Raw genomic sequence first — 24,247 nt, forward strand, 5'->3', positions numbered from 1 at the left:
TATGTCGCCTTCCATCTTTAATACACCTGGTTTGGGTTCTAGAAAATCAACTGTACTTCTGGAAGCTTAGTTTTTCACTTTTAAGTGTGGAATTTAGCTTTAAAGTACATAGCATTTAAGTTTCTTTGGTTCTCTGGTGTCATCTTTGCACACGTAGTCATTCCAGGCTGTGTAGTATGTGCCACTTCTGAACACTTGCCACTCTTCGGTTTTAAAACTATCACTGGAGCAACCTGATTTGGTATTAAGCTACAACTCTTATTGCAACAACTTGCCAACTGGTAACGCAGGTGTTGAGTGGTGTGTTTATTTATTTGAATGTACACTTACGTAATGTACACACTAACATAAAGAATTTTAGTATGAGGAGAGCTTCACAGTAACTGGGAGAGCATTTGGGTTTGCTTTTCTGAGGGGTGGAGCAGTACTGTATATCACTAAGCTATCGAGTAAAATGGCTTTAGGTCTAATGCTAGGTTCTAAACTTTGAACCTGTTAACAGTACTATGACAATTTGTTACAGTTGAGGGAGGATGAACTTGGTTGCTGTGAAATGGAATCAAGTGGATCATAAACCACCGTAAACCATAGGATGTCAACAATTACTGTAATTAATAGAAGCTTTATAGCAAAAAATTGTAAAACCTGGAAAACCCTTGACTAATGGCCCACTTAACTTTGACTTGAAGTGTTTTACCCATGACAGCTAAAGTGATGGTACCTCTGCTGTTAGCCTGAGTGGTGAAGTGAGAGAATTTTGTGGAAAACTATCCTGAAGGTAGCAGATTACATATCACACATCCTTGTAATGGTAAAGGTGTTTGATAAAAGGATATCTGGTAAAGAGCATATTTTCTGAGTGTGGATTGTTGCCTACTCTGACTGGAAAAAGGAGGTGTGAGGAAACAGCTGAAATGAAATTAGTAGCATTTAAGTAATATATAGTGCAATTGCTTGCATGCATGCACAGGCCTGCAGTACCTTTAATTTCATCCCAACCACGAGGTTCCTACATGTCTGCTTGTCTCATGCAAATCAAAAATATTATTATATAGAATGAAGGCATATCAGGATATATGTTTTTAATGAGTTACCTATCCTTATGTCCCCTTGTATAAGCATATATCTCCATAATTTATGTAACATACCACAGGTAAAGGCTCTAGGTGAGGAACCATTGCACCTTTTCAGATGTCTTCTATCATGCCCTGTTTTGTTGAGATGGGTTGCACTGCCCATAGATCTACTCTTGAATCATTCTAGGGGTTTAAAAAGTTTTAATATTGTGCTGTTTCTGCAAAGCTGATTTTTATTTCAGAGGTTTTTTTAAAGATTCCTACACAACCTGTTATATAGATAATTGTTTTTTAAAGTGAAAAGCACAAACACCTGAAATATGGCTTAATTTCTGCTGTCTCTTGGATTTCAGTAGCGTGCTTCGGTGAGGTTTTAAGTCATCCTCATGAATACGTTGTTACGTCCTTACCCTTGAAGAGAGATAATTTCTGGAAGGAAATTGTAAAACAGTTTCATAAATTGATTTATTTCATAAACTCCTTTGTCTTTTAGAATTTTCCCAACTGGTACTTATTGTTCTGATTTAACATAGCTTAAATGTACATATATTAAGCTACCAAGTAGCCGTAATAACTTCATATCTGAAAGGCACATGAAAACAGTGTCTCACTGAACCGCAGAGAAATACGAGATGCCCTTGAAGGACACGCTTCCTGCTGCGTTTTTAATAAGCAACGTATCAAAGTATTTCTAGGTGAGCTGTAGCAGCTTTAATGCTAGTACACGCAGAACCTCGTTCATTTTTGCATCAAAAGCGTAGAATGTTCTGTTTGCGCAGGGGGTGAAGAGCGGCGGCGGCGGCGGCCGGGAGCCGCCCGGGCGCAGCCCCGGCGGGATCGCGCAGCGCGCGCTCGGTGTCCGGGCGCTGGGGCCGCGCGCGGAGCTCCGCCCGGGGCGGGGCGGGGGTGGCCGCGCGCCATTGGCTGTGCCGCACGTGACCCGCGGGGTTGCGCCGTGCGCGCGGCGCTGGCACAGCCGGTGGCGCGGGCGGGGCCCGGAGCTGGCGCGGGGATGGAGGCGCGGTGGCCGCGGCCATGGGGTGAGTGCGGCGACGGCGGCGGCTGCCCGCGCGGGCCAGGCTCGCCGCGCCAGGGACAGGCAGAGGCGGGGGGAGGAAGCGGTTTCGCGGGTTAAGGAAAAAACAAACAAGCTAACCCCCCCTCCCCCCCCGCCCCATCTGCCCCCGGAGAACCAGAAAGAAAACCCGAAAACCTGGGGTGCGGGAAAGGGCTGTCACGCGGCGGGGAGGGGGGGCACGGCAGCGGCGGGGACGGGCGGGCGGGCACGGCGGGGAACCTCCACGGGCGGGATCGAGTGCAGCCCGCCGCGCCGGCCGGAGGCACAAAGCGCCCTGCGGAGCCTCTGCGTGGGTTCCGGGACCGGGAGGAGGAGGGGGAGCAGCGGATAGGAGTCTCGGCGCGGGCAGAGCCGCCCCTCGCGGAGCGGCGCGGCGCTGCCCGCGGGTGGCACCGGCCTGGCTTTGTTAGGGACGGGCGGCGGCGGCGCCTCCGCTGCCGCAGCGCGGGGGACGCGCGGGTGGGCGGCCCGCGGGAGCGCTCGGGGGGCAGCGATGCGCCCTCGGCGCGCCCTGGGATCCGCTGACTTCTCACAGATTTATTTAACATCACAAAGAGGTGCTTGGGTCCGCGACTTAACCTGAATGCTCTGGGAAATCTTAATAAATTATGTATGAAGCAGTGGGTCCTTTCTTCCCCTTTGTCAAATACGCAGCTTTTATGCTAGTAATTAGGTCACTGCTAGCAGAGCGCTCTTGCTTCTGCAGAAATGTGTTGCGATTTTTGGAGGACACATAGACTGCCAGATCATTTCATCCTGTTCGGGTTTCGTGTCAAGATACAATTCTTCCTGTTGAGTCACATGGAGGACCTTGTCTGTGGGCTGTAAGGGGCATTTTTCGTTCGATAGATTTACTTCAGAGGACCAGTAGCGCCCGGTTTTGACTTGATTTGGAGAGCCATACCCTGAAAAATGCCTTTTAAAGACGTAGCAAGAAACACACAGCGTCTTAGTGTGCATGGAAGTATTTTCAGTAAATTTCAGTACATGCCTGAATAGCACAATATAGATCTATTTCCGTTTTTAAGTGCTTCTTCCACCGTTTGCTGTTTGTTCTGTTGAAAATGCACCTGAGTTTTTTGGTGTTTTTTGTTTTGTTTTGTTTTTTTGTTTTGTTTTGCGTTTTTGTTTGTTTGTTTGTTTGTGGGGGTTTTTTTTGGGTTTTTTTTGGTACTGTCTTTTTACTATTTGGTTAATTTTTTCTGTTATCTAATGCAGATAATAGTGACGATGATAATAATGAGTATTTTGTCAAGATTATAATTCTCTGAAAATACACATAAGCATGTATACTGGAAAGCCATTTCCTGGAACCAGACTCTTCTTCTGTATTTTTAAGGAGACTTGAAGTAACTGTTAAAATGCTCTTCTCCTTCTCCATTCTGTTAAATAAGAGTGATGCACAAAAAAGGTTTGATGAAGAAAAGTCTCAGTTTAAATACCTGCCTTATAGATCCCATCAAAACATTTTCTATATATATCATTATTTTTGGAATCATGAGTCTCCTGTCTTAACAGTGAGAGACGCTTTGGATAATATTTCATTTTAAAACATCACTTGAGAACTTACTATTTGGAATAAATGGTTTCGAAAGGTAAATTGGTGATATTAGATATTTCTGTTTTGGCATTTTGAGTCTTCATTATAATTGCTTAAACGTTAAACAGAAGATGCAGAAGTGTTTTCACCCCTTTTTTTCTAAAAGGAAAGAGAATGACAAAAGCACAGTAGTGATTATGATGATTATTGTGGTGATACTTCTTCCTCTACCTTTTTAGCTTGTAAGTGGTATCATTCAGTGTAACCATTGTAGTAGTTCTGTAAGTCACACTCTTAAATGGTAACTTGAATAAAAGATCACTTTTAAATATGATGCTTTAAATTATGTATGGGCGGAAACTTTTCTAAACATCATCCCTTAAATATAAAATATTTGGTTATGATAAATGTTCTGATACATTGTGTCACAGTATACCATTGTTATATCATCATGGAATAATGCAGCACAAGTTGGAAATGCATGTGGCTACAGTTGGTTCTCTTGGTCTAAATTCTTATGTTGGGTTTCAATATGCATCTTAATGTAGTTGGCAAAATATTTATGTTAATGAGATGTGGTAAATTCTTTTATTATCAGTGTGGCAAAATCCTGTTTAAAATAGGCCATACTACTGATGATGTACTGTGATGGTAAATCTTACAGTAAAGACCTAGTTTCCACTAATGGTTTTCCAAAATACATGCAGTGTGATCAGCTGCTGATACATTTCCTGCAAGACAAATGGTCTTCTGGTCCTTAAAAGTGCTGAAGATAGCCCTGATAGTTGCCCAAGAGGAAGAAATACTTACTTATTGTAAAATATTTTTAAAATATATAGTAGAAATCTTTGTAGTGTGTATAGTATTTTTAATTACAACTAATTTATTTCATATTAATTGTTTTGAGTTTTTGTTTTCAGGTAAAATAGGAAAAGAAATACCTGTCTCAGCTTTTTAAATAGCTTAAACTTTGTAGAATTGAATCATTAAAGATTATGAGAAATGTAAAAGTAAACAGGAGCAGGTCATGTGCAGTGAGGGCATACACAATTAGTCATGAATAACAAAGATGATCATCTTGAAGGATGAGTGTTCAGGCTTGTGAATCATTCCTGATCCAACTGAAGTTATGATTCAGATGATGTCTGGAGTGGTTTGTGTTCAATACACTATTTAAATGCAAATCATGTTTCGAATTTTCAGTCATATTCCAAATACAGCATGACTAACCAGCTAAGGAACTTCCCAGCCCATAATTATACAGGAAGAAGTGGGAATTTTCTTGACAGTGTAAAGAAGCTGAACTTGACAGTTCATAGCCTAAAACATAGGACTTCTTAATTTTATTCTTTTCATATTAGTAAGAATGGCTTTTTCATTGTTAGCATTCTTTAGTGAAATTCCAGACATTAAATTATTTCTGGTTTTTACACAAACTCACACTTGACCTGTATCATACTTGACACACAAGTATGTGTGTCACACAAGTGTTCAGACCATGGTGTTGTCATTCCTTCTCCTCACAGTCTTTTACAGAATGCTGAGTACGTGGATCACTTACCACTTTGGTTAAGGTGAACAGATGATGCTTCTGTTCATGGTTGGTGAGTTTAGGCCAAGTATTGAATTTACAGGAGTATCCCAAAATACAGTGGTAGGTTGGAAACTCTTGCCAAGTTATGAATTAATTTCTGAAATTAGTTCAGAACTTGAATGAACAAAAAACCCAGTCTTTACCCAATCCCCACTCAAGAGGACTTAGGAAGGTCAAGTATAGTAGTATTTGAGTGTTTTAGTCTGCTGTCTACAAAAATAGCCTGTATGCAGAAGTGCATAGAAAAAGTAAAAATAAAACCTCCTTCATGCACCTGAAGTTTAGAGAAAATTGTATAGCCTTCTTTTAAAGGGACTAATGCTTTCACAAATTGTGTTAGGATAACTAATAACATTAATGGCTCTTCATCTGGCCTTTGTATTTTTTTTACATGCTGGAAACCCACAGGTATCCACAGTGCACATAATATAGATACTATAATTTGGTATGATTTGTTATCAGGTTTTTTTCAATGTCATCCTTTTCTAATTTATTAAAAAGTATAGTGTTATATAATTTGCAGTTAATTTTCTGTTATCAAAGCCCTTGTTGCTAAAAGAAACTGGATGAAGAACAGTTTTCTGTGATTATTGTTTTTCATATTCCTTCCTTCATCTCTGATTACCTAAGTGTGCTGAGGCAGAGCAAATGAGAACATAAACAGATCTGCTCCTCCACTCAGGGGCGATGCTCATTCTGGCCTGAGTATTTTCTTAGTTGTCTCTAACCACACTCAAAGCCACTTCAAGACAGCTCATTATATTTTTGTGCCTTCATTGCCCAGTTTAAGAGAACCCAGACAGAATGGGTCAGCTTTCAGCTGCTCCGGCCTCGAAGTTTTGGGGATTGTTCTAAAATTTGATGGGGGATAGGAGGATATGCTGGCAACAAAGGTCATTTTAGTAAAGGATGGACTTACCACCAGATGGAAATAATGTTGTTTTTCAATGCAGTGTTGGAGAAAGCAGGAATATAATTTCTGCTGTTTGGAGAGAATCGTGATAACAGGCTTTTGTGATTTGAGTCCAGTGGAGTGTTCTTCAGTGAGTAGGGAAGGAGAGAATTAGACAATGGCAATGAAGGATAAACATTTTTAGATTGGCAAACCTTGAAAGCTTTCGCAAACTGAAATGGGTAAGACAGTCCCTGACACAGTGATACTTGTTTTTTGGTAAGTTCTTGAACACAGCACTTGGAGTGCTGGTTTTTTACCAGAGCTGAAAACCTGAAGACAAGCTTCAGACAAAATAGTGAAAAATTCAATACAAGATTCAGTCAACAGAGAAACTGAATGCAAATTGATGTGGTTTGATATGTTCAAAATAAGAACAGCAAAATCCCCACACTTCTTTTTTATGAGTGTATAGATGAGGAAGCTGCATGAAAATGGTCCACTTAAGGAGCTCACTTACCCTGGAACAGCTGTGCTGGATTTTTTGGCCCTGCCTGTCAGCCTTGCCTCTCTTTTGGAAATAGCTGTGCAACAGCTGCTGAAGCATCCTGGTTAATGACCCAGCACAGTGAGCTTAAATTTACACCTATTTTAATTACCTTGGCAGTCAGGCAGTAATCTGCAGTGGTTTAGCAGTTGCCACTTGAGCAGCTGAGCCCTTCCCCTCTTTCCTGAGTGAGAGCCTTGCGGAGATGGGTGAGGCAGACAGCTGGGGAGGCACCAGCACAGCCCTCCCGGCCACCCGGCCACAAGCCACAACCACTGCGAGTGAGAACCCCTAGGCCTAGTGCTTAAAAATAATCTGTTTTTAAAGGTAGTGTAGAGAAACTAATTGGAAAAATGTCCTGACAGTGTCAGCATTTCCTCCCTGAATTCTGCGTAGTGTGCTCTTGAAGAATTCGTCATTAGACACATTCCCATAAATGAATGTCAAAAAATGACAGAATGGTGAAGAATAACAAGGACAAGATACTGGGCTCCAGACTGAAGAGTTGTATATAATTTGTGGATGTAGAAAGAAATCAAGAGTAGATGGTCCTTCCTAGCCTTACTAAATTGTATTTCAGATAGTCATGAACATTGAATAGAATCCATATTTAAATGTAGATACAAAAAAAATTTCAAAATTTGGATACAAAGAATAAAGGCATCAAAAATTTTAAGAATGTATATACATTGTATTTATATGCATAGTTCAATTTGTTACATTATGAAGATAAACGTTGTGATAAATCTGAGTTGCAGACCATAGGAATAAATCTGTTTACTGGTGGTACTACAGTGTGATGGTAGTGTTGATAGATTTTATTAATAAAGCAATAATGGGAGTCTGAAATATTTTCATAAGGAGATTTAATAGATGACAAATTGTTCTTAAGTAGAACCTCTTCGGGGCATATTGAGGATATACACTTGCTGATTTCAAAGAAGAAGGGTCTGATCAATTAAGAAATTCTAAGTTTTCTGGCAACATTACATTTTTTCCTATCTCTTGGGAACTGAGATCAAAATGGGTGCATGTAAATTCCTGTCTGGGCAGTGGCAACTGGTACATTTTTCTTAATATAGAAAGTTCTTAATATAGGAAAATGCATATCTAAATCTTAGCATTATGTTTGCATAAATTTAGGTTTCTCATTAATTTTGATTTTAATGCATAAAAGAGTTCTGTCCCGCTTGAAGTTCCTCTTTGATGTGTATATTATATATTTAAAGTGCTGATGCAATAAAGCGTGAATTTTTTTGTCACAATTTCACCTTACTTTGATAGGAGATGGAGAAGAAGCTTCTTAATGGTGAGAAATATGGTTCAGGGAAGTAGCACAGCTAGATTTTGGTTGTCTTTTACATGAGGGTATTGAATTGTGAAGTTTTTGTATTCCAAGATGGTTATTTTTGGAGTAAATCTAGAGATCTCAGGATCTTGCCTTTGATGACCACTTCATGAAGAAACAATGCAGTTAAGGGTGTAAAAGGGAACTTGACTTGAAACAATAGTAAATTTCATAAAGGTGAGTTGTGTTGCATTCGTGATACGTTTTGCCTTGGGCTGGATGAAATGTGAAATGGATTCTGGAGGTCCAAGTTCTTCCCTCCCATTCTCACTCACTGTAGTGATTTCCTAGAGGGGGAAAGAAGAGCTGTTTATTCTTGACCCAGCTGATTCTGACATGAGTGGTTTTGAACATGTTTACGTATGCAGTGGTAGAGCTTCAGACTAGTGGGCCAAGTCTAAGGTATTCCTTGTTTCCCTTGGGCTGGTTAATTCTGCTCTGAATGAGGTGAGATGTGGCTGGGAAGCCTGCCTGGCCAAGAGGGGCTGGAGTTTAACCCTTTCCTCAGGGCAAGTAATTTAACCACTGAGAAACTTCAAGAAGGGGATGAAGTGGTACAGTACAGGCTTCATTTATGCTGACAGTTCCATGTTCAAAAAACTTACAATTTATAAATTATTTTAAATTTATAAGTAATTTTTTTTACTCAGAGCATAAATCCAAGGATTGTTTTGGGACCTGAATTTTGATCTGATGTGTCAAGTTTGAGGCAGTTGGTAAAAACATATTTTCAGAAGAGAGGCTGATCTTAATTTTGAGGGATTTATCTCATAAATGGTCAGCTTATGTGTGTAATGGAGCCCTGTGATTTCACTCTACAAATCACATGCCTGATAGATGATACAGTGTTCAGCATCAGAAAGCGTAAGCTGCGTTGTGGTCATTTATTATCTTTGTCAGTTTCCCTCCTTTTAAAATTAAATAATGGTGTCTTTTGTGAAATGCATTGGCATTGTATTATTTCAGAAGAAGAAGCAGCAAATGTCTTGGAAATATTATAAATAAGTACAGCATTTGTCTGTATTGTAAAGCTTAGAATACAAGATAGGATTTCTTGAGTCATGAATTCTGGCTCCTTATGTAGTATGCTTGGCAAGGATCCCACTGAACTACAAGTTCTAATTGATGCTGCCAGTCTAGGTTGATAAATGACCAATTTACACCCATTTGTTCTGTGTTGGTATTGTGTTTTAACACAAATATTTTTCTCCCTCTTCAGGGTTTTCCACATAACAAAGTATGTCTGTGTCATTTCAGCCTTCGGAGTGCTGAGGCAGCCAAGGTTTGCTTGGTTATCTCTTCTGATACACTCTCTCATTCTCTGATCACATCTTCCTTTGCACTCACTTAAATTCACTTTTCATATTCACCTCTTTGTAAAATGATTTGATAACTCTGGGGATCATGTTTGCTCTCCTTGTGCCAGTCTCATTGGCAGCACACAGTGCTGGCTGCTGAGAAGCTTCACTGCTCCAGGTTCAGATTCCTTTGTCAGTGACCCTGTGTTGTTATGCTCTGCAATTCCACCCTGTTTCTACTGCTTTATTTCTCAGTTCATCATATTCATTGTTATGATGTGGAGTCCTCTGACCTTGTGCAGCCTCTTGAATTTATGGAAGCAAGTTTTGATGTTACTTCTTTTGCCAAAATCATTAACAAAACATTTAAAATACCTGTTACAGTCTAGTTTTGGGGGAACTTTGCTGACAGTCTGCCTCCAGCCCAGTAATTTAGCTTTCAGCGGTGCCCCATGTTGTCTTGATGTCTTTGAACTGCTCCTTACCTATGTACAGTTTTTCTATTCATCTCTTGCAGTTGTGGTGACAGTGTTGCTTCCTTTAGGTATATGTTTAACAGGAAAAAAATGTCTTGGGTTACCCGGGTTGTGGTAATCAGCTAACTAATTTGTTTGTTTGTTTGTTTTTTTATCTGAAAACCCACAACGCTTGACTTTTTTATTAAATTAGGAAATTACTCCTAGTATGAGGTAGGATACTGTTTCTTGTTGGCGATGTCCTACGTTCATGTTATGAGAATAAAGGAAGCTTAGGAACTTAGATCAGAAGGGTGGAAAGCCAACCAAATCTCCCATTCAGGATCCTTACTCATTTTGCAAAAATATACCTAAGTTTGTTATGTATATAAAATACCAGAGCTATGCAATTTATGTATTTCTACCATGCTCCTCCCATCATCCATTTTTCTCCACTTGTTGTGTGTGTACATCTTGTTATTGGGGCTGATGTTCTAAATTTCAAATCTGTGAGTTAGAATTCCTAAAAATGAACAGGAAGTGGAAAAACTTGATACCTTATTACCTGACTTCCATATTAGTAATGAATTATAGAAATGGAAGAAAAAGATAATCTATCTAGAAACAAAATACATGTCCTGTGTGGCACAGAGCAGCTTCTATAAATCACATATAGATGAATAAATGTGATGTATTTTACTCCTACACTTCAGTAAAAAATTTCTATTAGTATTACAATACAGCGCTAATTCATGACAAATAATGGGATAAAGTTTCCATTCTTCTCTTCTGTCTGCCTTTCCTTGGGCTTGTTCATGCAGTGTGTTCTGAAATGTGAACTACAGCTATTAATTTTCTTAATAATAATGGAAATTGTTACTTAATAGGTAAAAGCATACTTGAAGTGTAACAGAAACAGTCTACCCTTACTGATTTTTTGGTGTCTGTGTGTTTGTTTTGCTTTTACTATGGCTCACCTTGACATGACTCAACCTTTTAGGTGAAACAGCCTGATGATAAAATCCCACAATTTGCATTGTAGAGTAGTTACTTCAGATTGCCTTTATTTCTCAAAAAATGAGGTATTCAGTAAAGCATGACTAAATTTTGAAAAGTAAATGTTACAGATTCTTTTCATTCATGGAAGGAAATCATGATTTCATAAGTGGCAGGTGTCTTCCTTCTCCTGTCTTTGATAGTGGCACATCCTTGTAAAGGAAATAAACCAGTCATATCAAAGGCATTACATCTTTTGTTATTATTCCTGTTTTCAGTGGTGTGGAGTAGTCTTTACATTTTGTTCAGTTTAAATTTAGAAAAGTTTAACACAGTTTTCAAAATTCGTACTGAGGCACTAAAGCATTTATGAATAATTTTACCTAATTTTTAGTAGACTAGATGATTCAGTTGAGTTTCATCAAGAAGAGGAAACTTGGTTTTGTAAGGGGTTACACAAGCAGTGTGCACAAGATCAAAGTTTGGTCAGAGGTTACAATGAAAATGCTAAATAACAACTTTTAATCGTTTCATGTTTTCCAAAGTACTGCAGTAAAGCTGAAAGGGAATTTTGCCCTGTAATTTTTTTTGTATTTTTTTCCTCTGAGTTGCAGACCATACTTAGGAAATGTCTGCAATGACATTGGATGGGTAACTTGTGTTTTGTGAAGTGTTAGGCTTCCTTTTTTCCTCTGGAATGGCTGATGAATAAGAAACTGATAGCATTAATTCTAAAGAGCTGGAAACAATCATTAGCAACATCTTAGTTAACTTACATTGTTAGATTAACAACTCTAGCAGCTTTTGGTTTGGAAATGGGGAACATTTTCTAGTTTCTATTTGAAATTGAAATATTTGTTTCTTTCTCCTTTATAATGGCTGAGTAGTTGTGCTGGTGTTCTGGGACTGTGTTGCAATTTTACTGAAAACAGTATGGTATGCCTTGATATCAAGAGTAACCTTTCATCTTTAAATTAAATGGTGCAGTATGATGTGAAAGAAATCTGTTTTAGTCTTGTGCCTTGAGGGATATTTTTACAAAATACCTACATATATACTACATTTGATGATGTGCAGGGGTTTTTTTCAGTTAAAATCCACAGTATTTACTGTTTTCCTTTCATATAGCATCTCTCTCAGAATGCGTGCTATTTCTAGGAACATTGAACATCTGTGACTATCATTCGTTTCCTAAAATAGGTAGGCAGTCAGCATCTTTTAGATATGTGTGAAGATGCTTGTTATCTATCCAAAAATTACTATATATGGTCTATTATCTGCAATTTCTCCGTGTCGAAACTGAAGTGCCAGTAGTAAAGATGCTTTTGTGTGATGCAGTGATTCTCTTTCATGTATGCTAGCTTCCCCTAATATCAGATGCAGTCGACAATTAACTTTTTTCATTTGCTTAATCATGCATACCAAATCGAAGCCCACAGAAAAAAAGTCTTGATCTGGCATTAGTTCTGGTCATTAACAGTTTGGCATAATGGATTTAAATTAAATGTTTAGAAAGTCATGTGGTAAATGGGAGAGAGAGATGATTTTGTGGTTAGATACGTTGGGGCAGTGAAAAGTTTTTTCCTAAAATGCTTAAATTTAATATTTTCTCTTACATTTTTAAGGGCTGGGGGTAGCCCAGGATGGCCGCAGCTTCATATGATCAATTGTTAAAGCAAGTTGAGGCTTTAAAGATGGAGAACTCCAACCTTCGGCAAGAGCTAGAGGATAACTCAAATCACCTCACAAAACTGGAAACCGAGGCATCCACTATGAAGGTATCGCAAACTCTTTGCCTGTATGGGGTTTCTGTCACTGCCCTTTGTGTCATGGACTGGGAATCGCTCAGAGTTTTGTGTGCTTTTAGCTTCCTGTGGAAGTCATTTTCCAGACTGTGTAAAGGAAAAACTATCAAAGCTAGATTTCATTATTATTATTTTTTAATTTCAAAACTGTTTTTCAGAAACAGCTTTCAGCACAGCTGTGCTTCCCAGGAGGAAGTCCAGAGTGCTGACCATGGTTGACAAAAGCAAGTATTGTTCAGCTCTTGAAAATCCTGGAAACACTGGAGATTTTCAGTGTTTTCAGGTAATGCTAAAAATTTGGGGGTTTACTATAATTACAATATTTAAGGTCTCTACAGGAGAAGTTCCTTTTAACATAAAACTGCAAGTTCTCCAGTCTCTCCCAAAGCCTAAATTAATTCTTAAAAAATTCACTCAGATCTGTTCCTGCTGGTGTTTGTTGGCTAAGTGTAAGCCTTCAGAGCCACCCATCCAAGAGCAAACACTAGGCTCAACTGGAATTTAGATGTATTTTAATCAGTAGGAAGATACACCATCAGCTGCTTCTGTGTGATCCATGATACTAAACAAGGCAGAATTTTGCAAGCCTTAGAGCTGTATTAATGCAGTGCTCTTCCTAAGCTGACAAATCCTGCTGCTTTTTGCTAGCAGACAACAAAACCAGTCTGCTTTTGGTGCCTCAGTTAGAAGGGCTCAAAAATTGCTGGTATTTCTGTGTATACTCCTGTATGGAGTAGGCATATTCTGAATATTAAACAGCATTTTTATCTCCATCCCTTTGCTTCCTAGTTTTCTTATGACAGACTTACTGTCTTTATAATCAATCTTTAATTTTTAAAATATAGTAATTTGAGTAATATAGCAATTAAAAATGTTTGAACTCCATTTTGTTCTCCTCCAGCATATAGACTGTGTGTTCACTGTAAGAAGAAAAGTTCTTCTGCTTTCAGAAACACTGGTTCCATCACTTGAAAAAAGCAGAGATATTTCAGATACACTTAATCCTTGTACTGCAGTGTAAAATCAAAATGTCTTTGCTACCTAAATTAAAAGGAAATTATGGTCTTTTACACCAGCTACTTGAAGTGGATGTCATTAGCAGCTGAAGAAAAAATGGTTGTTTGCTGAGTTACATGTCTGAAAACTAGTTCTGTCATTTATATTATTTTTCTTAAGATATTATTACAACAGATTTGTCAGTAACTTCCTTCTACTCCCAGTCATTGCAGTCTAAAATAAGGAAGGGAAGAACAGGACAGATGATTTTCCTGCTAGTTTTACAAAAGAAGAGTAAAAACGGTTTTTTCTCTCCTCTTCATCCCCATACAGGTGGTTTGGGTTTTGATTGTTTGACCTTTTTCTAGCTTTTGTGCAGATAATTAAATTTCCAGTGACCTAAGGACAGTCCAGCTGTACAAGCTGGTCTCTAGGGCATTAATTTGGAATGTGGAATGGCTTTATGATCTTACTTTAAATCTGGCAGACCACCAAACTGAAAGTAGCTCTGTTGCACTTCTCTGTGCTTATGCACATAGCCAGAGTAGAGTTCTCATTTTTTTTCTGTCTCAAAGTTCCGTTCTAGGTCTAAGGAGTGTAACGCAAAAAAACCTGCAATTCAAATATCAAGCTCAGTATGTTTATTTTCACTTTGGGAGATGGGTAGAAAAGAGATTGTTCAGAATTTTGTTGTTGTTGCTGTTCTTGTTGTTGTTTTAAACCACGTTCTTAGGAAATCATGGATTCATTCCTAAGATGTATGTGCTCCTGCACCTGAACCAAGAAATCCTGTCTTTCCCATGTTTATTTCAGACCCTTTTCTTTGGAAAGGTTCACAACATAGTTTTAATTGGACTCCAACCTGAAGGATGATGTAGGAATGATCTTGGGGTCAGACTGGAACCTGTGGGTGAAATTTGATGGAGATCATAGAAGGATTATCTTAAATTGGAAGATAATTTCAGTTTTGCAGGCTTTTGGAGAAAGTATGTGTTGCACTAAAAAAAGCCCTGCATGGTTTGAATGGTTCCAGTGCCATAATTAGGGATAGTTACAAGCAAAGTCATTAGCAGAACCAGAGCAGTCAGGCTTGAAAACCCTTTGGCTACCAAATATGCTGTCAAAAAATTTCCCAAATTGGAAATTGCGTCTTGGAAAACATGACCCTTTGGGTGCACAGAAATTTCACAGAGCCCTTGTAACCCATCCTGCCAAATGAAATCCCAGGTATTAGCGGAAGAAGGGGAGCAGCAGCGAGGAAAAGAAGCTATGGTTCCATGGCAAACATCCCTTCTTTGCAATGTGAATTTTGGTCTGCAGCCCAGTGCAGGGACATCTCACAGTGGTTCTTGGGCCTGCTGATCTGTTTGTCTTCTCATTTTCTTATATTCTTTAATCAGCTGTGAAGGGCAGTAGTTAGGAAGGACATTTTAAAGAATCTTATTTTGGAAGTAAGAGTGTTAAAACGTTGTGTAAGTGTGCCCCATCTTTATAATCCCTTCATTTCAGAATTGTAAGGTAATCATATAGGAATTAAAGGCTTAACATGACCTCATCTTGCACATGTATTTATCATAAACTACTACTGACCTATATAAGAACCATGTCTGAATGCTTCCTGTTTAAACTTAAATGTCTTATTTAAAAGTGCAAACTCCATTTGCTGACCAGAAAACAGCATGATGGGTAAACAAAGAGAAATGTGATAATGTTGAAGGTGCCAAAATGATCAGTAAAACAATCTCCACTTTGTTTTTTAATTTGTGTTTTTAATTTGTGTCCTAGGGATTAGCTGTTCAAACAAAATAAATCCCTCAGAGTATTATGACTAACTTGGGAAATTCAGTTGTTTTTATTGGCTTAGTGTCAGATGAAATACAGCCGTTTGGTATGATAAAATGTTCTCTCTAAATCAATAAATACACTGTTTGATGGTGCATTAAATAACAATGCTGGCCCATAAATAAAGGAAAATTTTGTCAGTGTCTAGATGTAAGAGTAACTGCATAAAACGCAGACTATGGACAAATTTAGAAAAATATAAACAGTTTTATCTGAATTCAAAGCATGTAAAAGTCGTGGAGAGACAGGAAGCAGTCCAGTGTCACCTGTACTACTTCGTGCATATAGCTACATGTCTCCCACATTTGTAGAAGACTTTGTGAGACTTTCCTGCCTGGTTCTTGTAGAAGATAACTATTTTTCTCTTCAAAGACAGCATTTGTTTGTTTGTTTTTATTGTCCTAGCTAATTACTATCAGTATTTTTCCCCATAAAACATCTGGGGGGAAAAAGGTATGTGTACCTTAACCTCCAGAACTCTAGAAGTAGCATAAGAATGACATCATGCTTGATTTCCATACTCACTGTTTGAATGCTTAAATTTTACAGTAAATCAGTAATTCATGATATCTTGTGTAAGAAAGCCATTTTTAGTATACGTCACATTCTGTGAGCAAGACATTGTCTCTTTTATTTTTATATAGTGCAATTAAAATTTTATTCTGCATATGGCTTTTCAGTTTATTCAGTGTCTTCTGTGTACTGTGTCCACATGTATCAAAAATAAAATAGGAAGACTGTTGCTAGAATCAAATATGTTGATTTTTTTGAGAAGTGTTCTAACCAGATGTACAATATAAAGAAACATGGTAGTGGTTAAACTCTTTTTAGAAAATCATGAGCTGTTTGTTCATGTGTTGTGGAATGTGGTATTTAGGCAGATAATTTTCTTCATGTAAACATTTTAGTTTTAATAATTTTATGTGGAGTTTTTGGTTTTTATTTAGTTTGCGTGAAGGAATTAATGTTTTAAAGACAAAGTAAAGTCCTGGAGAGCTCATTACGATCATGTCCATTGCAGATTCAGAGAGTGATTTAGTTTTGACATTGATGTTGTTTATTAGTTTCTTCTGCTAACTGACAGCCAGGCAGCAAAACTTGTGATGCTGTTATGTTGGATTGAAATAGGATTTCACTAAATTAAAAAGCAAGAACAAAGATATTTTATTTTGAGGATTTTTCTTTTGAATGCATTTGTAAAATACTAAGCTATGGTAATTTAATGTGGTAACAAAAGGAGTATTAAGTCTCTAACAATTAATATCCCAGATTTATTTCAGTTTTATGCAAACTTTGGAATATTGATTAATTAATACTCAAATTAGCAGAATTAAAGGTTAAAACAATGCTAAAGAAGATGCTATGGTGCCTAGTTTTCATCTTCTGTCATAATGGTTTTGAAAAAATCGTGAGAACGCTTATATCATATTAGAACTACAGTGTACTTTTATGTCTAAATATGATCTTTGCATTTATGTCATATTTATGTCTAAATATGATAGTTGCATTTTATTTTATCTGCAATTTCAAATTCAACATATATCTTTTTATGACTGTTGGAAAGAATGAATATACAAATCCTTATCAGGAATACCAGATTGACCAACAAGTTAGCAATTTAGCAGCTACAGTAGCTTGTTTGTCTCATTTTAAGAAGAGGAACTCTGGAAAATGTGCTCATTGCAGATTGGACCTTGTTAGCCCATGCACGTCTCTAAAAAAGAGAAGATGGATGTTGAGAATATTCCAGAAATTAACTTAACTGTCTTGCAGTGATCTGTAAGTCATAATGGTTAAAAAAATGCACTTTGTGATCTGTAAGTCATAATGGTTAAAAAAATATTTAGAAGTGCTGATCCTTTACATCAGGTATACTCACGGCTTAGTCATACCCTTTCTAGGAGTAAGATTTCAGATAGTATTTGTACCCGTTATGCCCCTTGACTAAATTTAAGGTTTCCTTTTAAATGTCTACTGGGCAATTCTCTTTTTAGGGGTAACTACGATTATGAGATGTCTCCCTTATCAGGTAAGCAGGGGATTCCATTTTCTTTTAAATTTACAAACCCTGCTTTGTGGTCTTACATTCTATTTAGCCATCACTTCTTGATATTTAGCCTTAAAAACCTGTTCTGTTCTGATCAGGTGTCTCTGATCATCAGTGTTTATTGATCCTCCTCGTAAAGCATAGAAGGTTGGAAATATTATTCTAATAGGCAGAGCAGTTTTGTTTCAGTGTGTTGTGGTCAGCCATGTGCTTGCAAATTAGAACTTGAATCCGAGCATATTTACAGAGACGTCTGATTCACTCTGCTTATTAATATGTTCTATATGCACATGCAGTGTCCATGTCTGTCTGTGTATGTTCTTCCTCGGGTGGTAGGTGAATATGCTTGGCAGATACTCAGATTTACCATAGCATCTTCAGAAATCTAACTGCAGTTTTTCTTCTGAGGTACCCAGAAATTACATTTTGCTGGGGATACTTACTGTATCCAATAAAGTCACTTTTTCATCTATGTGCAAAAGGAGAGTGTTTTTAGCTGCGTCCTGTCTTTTCCTTTTCCTTTTGTTTTGTTTAAGCTTCAGAGAAAAGAATTTGGTTAGCATTGCATACAGTGAAATGTTTTGCTAAGGCATATATAGAAAAACACAACTGAAAAATTACATTAAACTATGAAAGCAAATCATTCAGAAGAGAATGTTAAAATATGAAATCTGTTAAGATATATATATTGGATCTGGAATTGCTGTTAGTGAGTGTGCTACTTGTAGTAACTAAACTTAACTAAACTGCAGTATAACCTGAGATGTTCTATTTGAATCCTGAATGCAGTGCAATATGCATTTCTTACTGTATCCTGTTGCACATTAGAATATTAGCATTATTTCCAGATCTGGATTCCAGAGTCTGATTTCTGACTGATCTGAGTTAGCAGAAATACCAACGTACCTGATAAGAGGTCAAGTCAGACCTAACATAGTGGATTATAGTTGCTTTGTGGACCAAAACCAGTATTGTGATATCTCCACAGCAATAGGTCATAGAGAACTTGAGGATATTTCCCTACTATGCTGAGATAATCTTAGTGGCCCTGCCTGGAATGTTAAGGTCCTTGGTTCTTTAATGATTATTCAACATAAAGGTAGAAAATGAACTGCAGAATAAATAGTCTGTCTCTTTTTTTTTTTTTTTTTTTTTTTTTTTTTTCCAACTTTAGAGAACTAGTAGGATCTCAATGAGATTTCTGCCATTACCTGTATTTCTTTTCAACATAGTCGTAAGTCCGGCAGAAAAAAGAGTGAGATAGAAGAATTTGATGATTTTCGTGGTGGTAACAATGAGCACAGGAGTATGAACAGTAGCAAAAGAATATGGTATTGAATAGTGAATTGAATATATGGCATACAATTCCATGGTCAAAAGCGTAGAAGAATCATGGCTTCTAGAAAAGGGCCTTAAATTTATGTACACCATGAGGACTGAATTAATATGGCAACAGACTAGAAAGAGGTATTAGAGATACTCTAAGTACCTGAAAAATACTGAAATATAAATAAAAAATGAAAGGGCTTTTCCATGTAGTGTCATGTTGGTGCTTAGTTTGGATCCACAAAGTTGGTCTGATACTGGACATAAATAGGGAAACAGAACAGTTACAGTTGTGTCAGAATGAATACATGCTGATCCAGAAGAGGAATATTATATTCTGTTCTGATACACTTCCTCAAGAAGGACCTAGTAGAACTCACTGTATTAGGTGCCAGAAAAATCAAGTGATCTGAAAACCTTCCTTAAGTGACATGATTGAATAAAATGTGACTTTTAAGGTGAAGACACAGGAAAAGGAGAGGGACAGGATGGGAAGAAGATTGTTGAGCTCTAATAAAAGATTGTGTCATGAGGAGGGTTGTTAGGGAATTAGTAGTTTTCCTGAATACTGTATCTAAGGGCATCAAATAACCTTGTGAGATAGCAATACAAAACAAGCATTGTTTTGTTTGTTTTCTGCTGGCTATGAGAGGTAGAACCACTGGACATGTAGTTTCAGGAAGTCTGCAAGTCAAGACCAGAGGGAATCTGGAAGAGAGGACATACAACAGAAATTAACAGTAGGTTTTGTTCATGTGTCCTCACTAGTTTCCTGCTGTTGGAGAGGAGAAGGAGGTTCGTTTGGAAAGATGTTTCAGCTATCTCAGTGTCAAGGATTATGTTTGCTCTTGATACTGTTCTGGATTCTTGTCCAGAGCACAAGTCGTATGAGGAGCAGCTTAGGAAGCTGGGGAGGCTTCTGGAGAAAATGAGGCTCATGGGGGACCTTCTCGCTTTATACAACTTCCTGATAGGAGGTTGTAGTGAGTCGGGGGTTAGTCCTTTCTCCCAAGTGACAAGCAACAGGCTATGAGGAAATGGCCTCAAGTTGTACAAGGCATGTTTAGATAGGATTTTATGGAAAATTTCTTCACTAAAGTAGCTGTCAAGCCCAAGGCTGCCAAAGGCAGTGGTGGAGTCACCATCACTGGATGTATTTAAAGGACAGGTAGATCTGGCAGTGAGGGACATGGTTCGGTGTAGGACTAACCCAGTGGTGAAATTAATGGCTGGTCTTGAAGGTTTTTTCCAGCCTAAGTGATTCAGTGATTCTGTGGTCATCCTGTAATGTCAGGATGCTGCTGTGAGGTTGAAGATGCATTACCACTTCTGCTGCATCCTTCAGTTGTGGCATTTATTTGTTTCCCATCGTCCTAAGTTTGTCTGTGCATGCCTGGCTTACAGCTCTTCAGAGAAGAATCCTATTTACCTGGATACAGACTGTAGTGAAAGAAACTTTTTTTGCTTCCTACTTGAAGCAGTTTAATATAAATTTTCTCTCCTTAATTAGACTTTGTTTCACCAAATGATGAGAACCTTCTAGAACGCTCTTCATTTTCTCATTGCTATGCAAGGAGTGTGCCTCAGAAAGTGGTGCCTGTGTTGAATCTGCCCTCATCCTGGCATTATTTCCTTGCAGCTTCCAGCTAATTCTAATGAGTCAACTTCATTTTGTCTGACTGATTTTTTTGGCATTCTGGCTGATGTGGCCAAAGTTAAGGGGTTTGAGTTTTTTTAATGCTCTTGTAGTCCTGGCTTTTAGGAGTTGTTTATGTGGTACTGCAGGCTCTGCTGTCTTAGCTTGTTTTTCTTCTCTGAACTTACAGTTCTTTTAAAGCATGTTTTGATCCATACACTGTCTGGCACACAAGAGGTGCTTTGTCTTGGTTTCTCTGATACTTCAAAATGGATTTTGTTGTTCCCTTTTGAAGAGCATTAAGAAGGAACATAAATTCCAGCCACCAATAAAGGGAAACACAGCAGGATTTGGAAGTGTTTTGAAGGGCATCTAAAGATGCAGTAACAAGTGAGGAGTTGGTGTAATAAGTTTCCTGCTTTTGAGAAGGAAGCTATCTGAGGGAATCAATAAATTAAAAGTACAAATTAGTAAAATTTATGTGCAATTTGTGTTTGTATCAGTTGCAGTGAATTTGACCACCAGATCTGTTCTTAGCTTGTAGCAATAACAAACTTTGTGTTTGAGGTAAGCTACAAAAAACTGTAGTTTAATAATTTGCACAGCTGAGTGTATTTTTACTCTTTCTCGTTTTTAGACTTAGAAAAACCAGAACAAACAACAACTCCCCAAAAAACAAAGGCATTTTATTTAGGATTGCAGATTGAAATATTAAAGGACATGACAGTTTTTAGGCAGATAATGCCATCCTGATTTGCCAGTTGGTCCATCATCCTATAATACAATTTTACCTATTCTAGAAAAACACTTTCTGAAGTCACTGTCCTCAGTGCTCCCAGGATGGATGAAAATACTAGCTTGTATGACATAGTGTTTTTTCTAATTTTCTTCTGCAAAGGAGGTTTTTAAATCCATATTTTCAGGGATATAGTGTTGCGTAATGAATGAAGTATTTCTTTTTAAAGAAATGACTCCTTTATAGGGTAATTAAATTACTCTGTAAATAATTAAATTACTCCTTTATAGAGTAAAAAAAGTTACTCCTTTATAGAAATTGAGTCTACAGGAAGAATTGAACATTTTTTTACTAGAAAATACTTCTTTTTCCATGTGATTGAAAGTGAACTATTTTCTTCTGTCTGCTGGATTTCTTAGCTAAACTTCTCTTTGAATGACTGTGGTCTCATTACGAGTGGGTCACATACCATCTGGAAATTGCACCACTGCAGTTCCCATCAGAAACACTGTCTTTGGACAGCGAAGCTAGTAGGGGAGAATTAAGTGAGAATTGTGAGATACGTACCTCAGACATCACTGAACAGACGGTGCTCAAAATCCAACTGCATTCTGTACAAGCTAACAAAATATTTTGCATTCAGGGTAACCAAATCATGTAGAAATTTAACATTTTACTGGCTTATTAAGGGAGAACGTTGGAAACATAATAGTAGCAGAGTATCTGATACTCTAAAAGTCAAGTCCCTTCCAAAGGGTTGGCTACACAGGCACTTGCACAGCAGGTGCACATAAGCCCCTGCTCTCAGTGGGAGCTTCTTTTAGCCTTGGATTCATCTCGTTCTGCACAACAAGTGTGATAAAAATGGACAGAATATGGTGTAACCTAGTTTTGTTATTTAGGTAGCCATGCTAGCATTCTGATTTTTTCAGATTTGCTGTATGTGACTGCCTATATGAACAGCTTTACTGTACATCATAGCAGCTAGTCTTGTGTGAGAGTGAAATTATTTTTTTTTTTTTAGCAAATGCATTGTTTGCAGTGAACAGATAGGGAGAAAAGGGGTTGATTGAGCAGTAGCATTCCTTGCCTGTGTTAATGTTTGTGAAATAGGTGCTAAATTTTCAGCTTCTGTAACTTGTGCTGTGTGAATCGACCCAGTATTTTCCTTTGAATATCTGCCTGGTTTTCATTTAATTTCAGCACATCCTTACCCAGCATGTAAACACTTAAACTTTTAAAGTCTTGCAACAGAAAACAGTAATCACAGAAAACATGATATGTTCTTTTGATTCCCGCCCCCCCCCCCCCCCCCAATGTGAACCTGCATCTTCATTCTGAAATTATTTCACTTGCTCATAGTTGGATTTTGCACCTGCAGAATGTTTTTGTGGTTTTTTGTGCCCCGTGCACTCCACCCTTTCAGGAGGGCAGACATAATATTGTTCTGAAGGCACATGAAGTAGATTGTCACATCAGGATGGTGACACAGGGAATTAAAGCACTGATAGCATGGTAGATAATGCAGGAGATAGCACAGTGGTTAGATGCTCCAAAATACAAGTAATTTTCAAAATAATTATGTGTATTGATCATTCAATAAATTTTAATCTCTTAATGGAAGAAACTGTCATAAGCTGAACTGATTCTTACAAATTGTATCAAGTGATGATTTCTGGGAACTTCTGGGAATTCAGTGACTATCAACTAATGCAGTCAGGCATCTTTTTAAGAATGTGGTTATAAAATTCATTTAGCATTCTACACAGATATTTAAAATATCAGTGAATTTATTTAATCTGCAAAGAAGCAGCAATGGGATTACATTGTTGGGCATCTGTGTATTTTTATAATTTTACAATAAGTAATATTTTTAGATCTTTGCAATTCTAAAGTTTCTACCAGGATCCAAATTGGCAGGAAAATTGAAAAAGATGCTTGCTTACTTTTCTTTTTAGAATTTAGGTGAAATTGAGCTGATGATATATATATAGCTAATGCCATTACTTTAGACAACCCTCTTTCTGAGCATAAAATCTGATAACTTTAGTTGACAGTGTGCTTGCACTAAAAAGTTGGTACTGTCATCTGTAAGTGGTTACAGCAAGTGACAGCTCCTGAGTATGGTGGCACTGGGTGAATATTTTCCTTTTAGAAAATGACATTGTTGGAAATTAAACTGAACAACATCATTTCACATAAGAAATGCTGTTCTCTTTCTATGAGGTTGAAAGTTGAATTGCCCCAGTGTTCCACCTCAGTCAGCAGTGCTGTCATTGGTAGTGTTATCATTTTGACCTGGTTACAGGGTTGAGCAGCCAGAGCAGTGCTTGGCACTTGGGACAATTAGGAGGGCTCCCACCAAACTTGATTAAGCAGCAGCATAATTTACCAAAATGCGTAGGAGCAAAGAGCTCCTTCCAAGTAATGCCTTAAGTTTTAGCTTTCATATTTTCCAGATCTTTACTGCATTAGTGTGTAACTTCATATAAAGTGTTAGCAAGTTCTCTTCACAGCTTAATTAGGAAAAACAATCCTTTTCCAGCCCGAGAGCCAAGGACAACCGTTACAGCCTCAGGCCCAAAAAGCATAAACAACAGCAAATTGAAAAGAGCAAACCAGAAGGATGAGACTTCATAACCTAAAGCTTTAACTGGACATTTAACACTAATATGTAAATGGACCTTATAAAAGTGTAAAAACTTACAAAAGTGTAAAAATTCATGACCCATCATCCATCTTGGGTGGAGCCATTGCCAGGCTCTTGTACAAGAAGGCCTTTTAATAAATACCTGCTTGATTCCTCTAACACTGTCTAGCCTCAAGGTAAACTCTCAAGGCATTTCAAGCACTCCCTCAGCCCTTGTGAATGTTGTACCATGTATGACAGAAATAGTGCACTGTCAAGTTCATGTAGTTACGACAGGTCATGTAAGATCTTGAACTTCAGTTTCTACTATCTCTAAAAAAAATATTCTGATGTCTGCCTCCCCTGCAGGGCTCTGACATCTAGTGGTTTTGTGGAATTTGAGTGA

The 24,247-nt window shown here is 37.9% G+C and overlaps 1 protein-coding gene across 4 annotated transcripts in view; it reads left to right on the forward strand.

Moving 5' to 3' along the window:
* The window catches only part of APC (APC regulator of WNT signaling pathway), a 174,710-nt gene that overhangs the window by 25,154 nt on the left and 125,309 nt on the right, over positions 1 to 24,247 (forward strand). For 3 of the 4 annotated variants that reach the window (XR_010745787.1, XM_066339106.1, XM_066339108.1), the window contains exon 2: positions 12,450 to 12,602. Coding sequence is in view for 3 of the 4 variants with exons in the window: in XM_066339106.1 (XP_066195203.1) it covers positions 12,468 to 12,602 (135 nt within the window). In the remaining variant the exon portion in view is untranslated. Of the gene's footprint in view, positions 1 to 2,073; positions 2,117 to 12,449; positions 12,603 to 24,247 lie in introns of those variants that run through there. The other variant, XM_066339107.1, reaches the window with a different exon arrangement.

The sequence above is a fragment of the Sylvia atricapilla genome, chromosome Z (genome assembly GCF_009819655.1).
Source record: "Sylvia atricapilla isolate bSylAtr1 chromosome Z, bSylAtr1.pri, whole genome shotgun sequence".
In the NCBI taxonomy this organism is placed as follows: Eukaryota; Metazoa; Chordata; class Aves; order Passeriformes; family Sylviidae; genus Sylvia; species Sylvia atricapilla.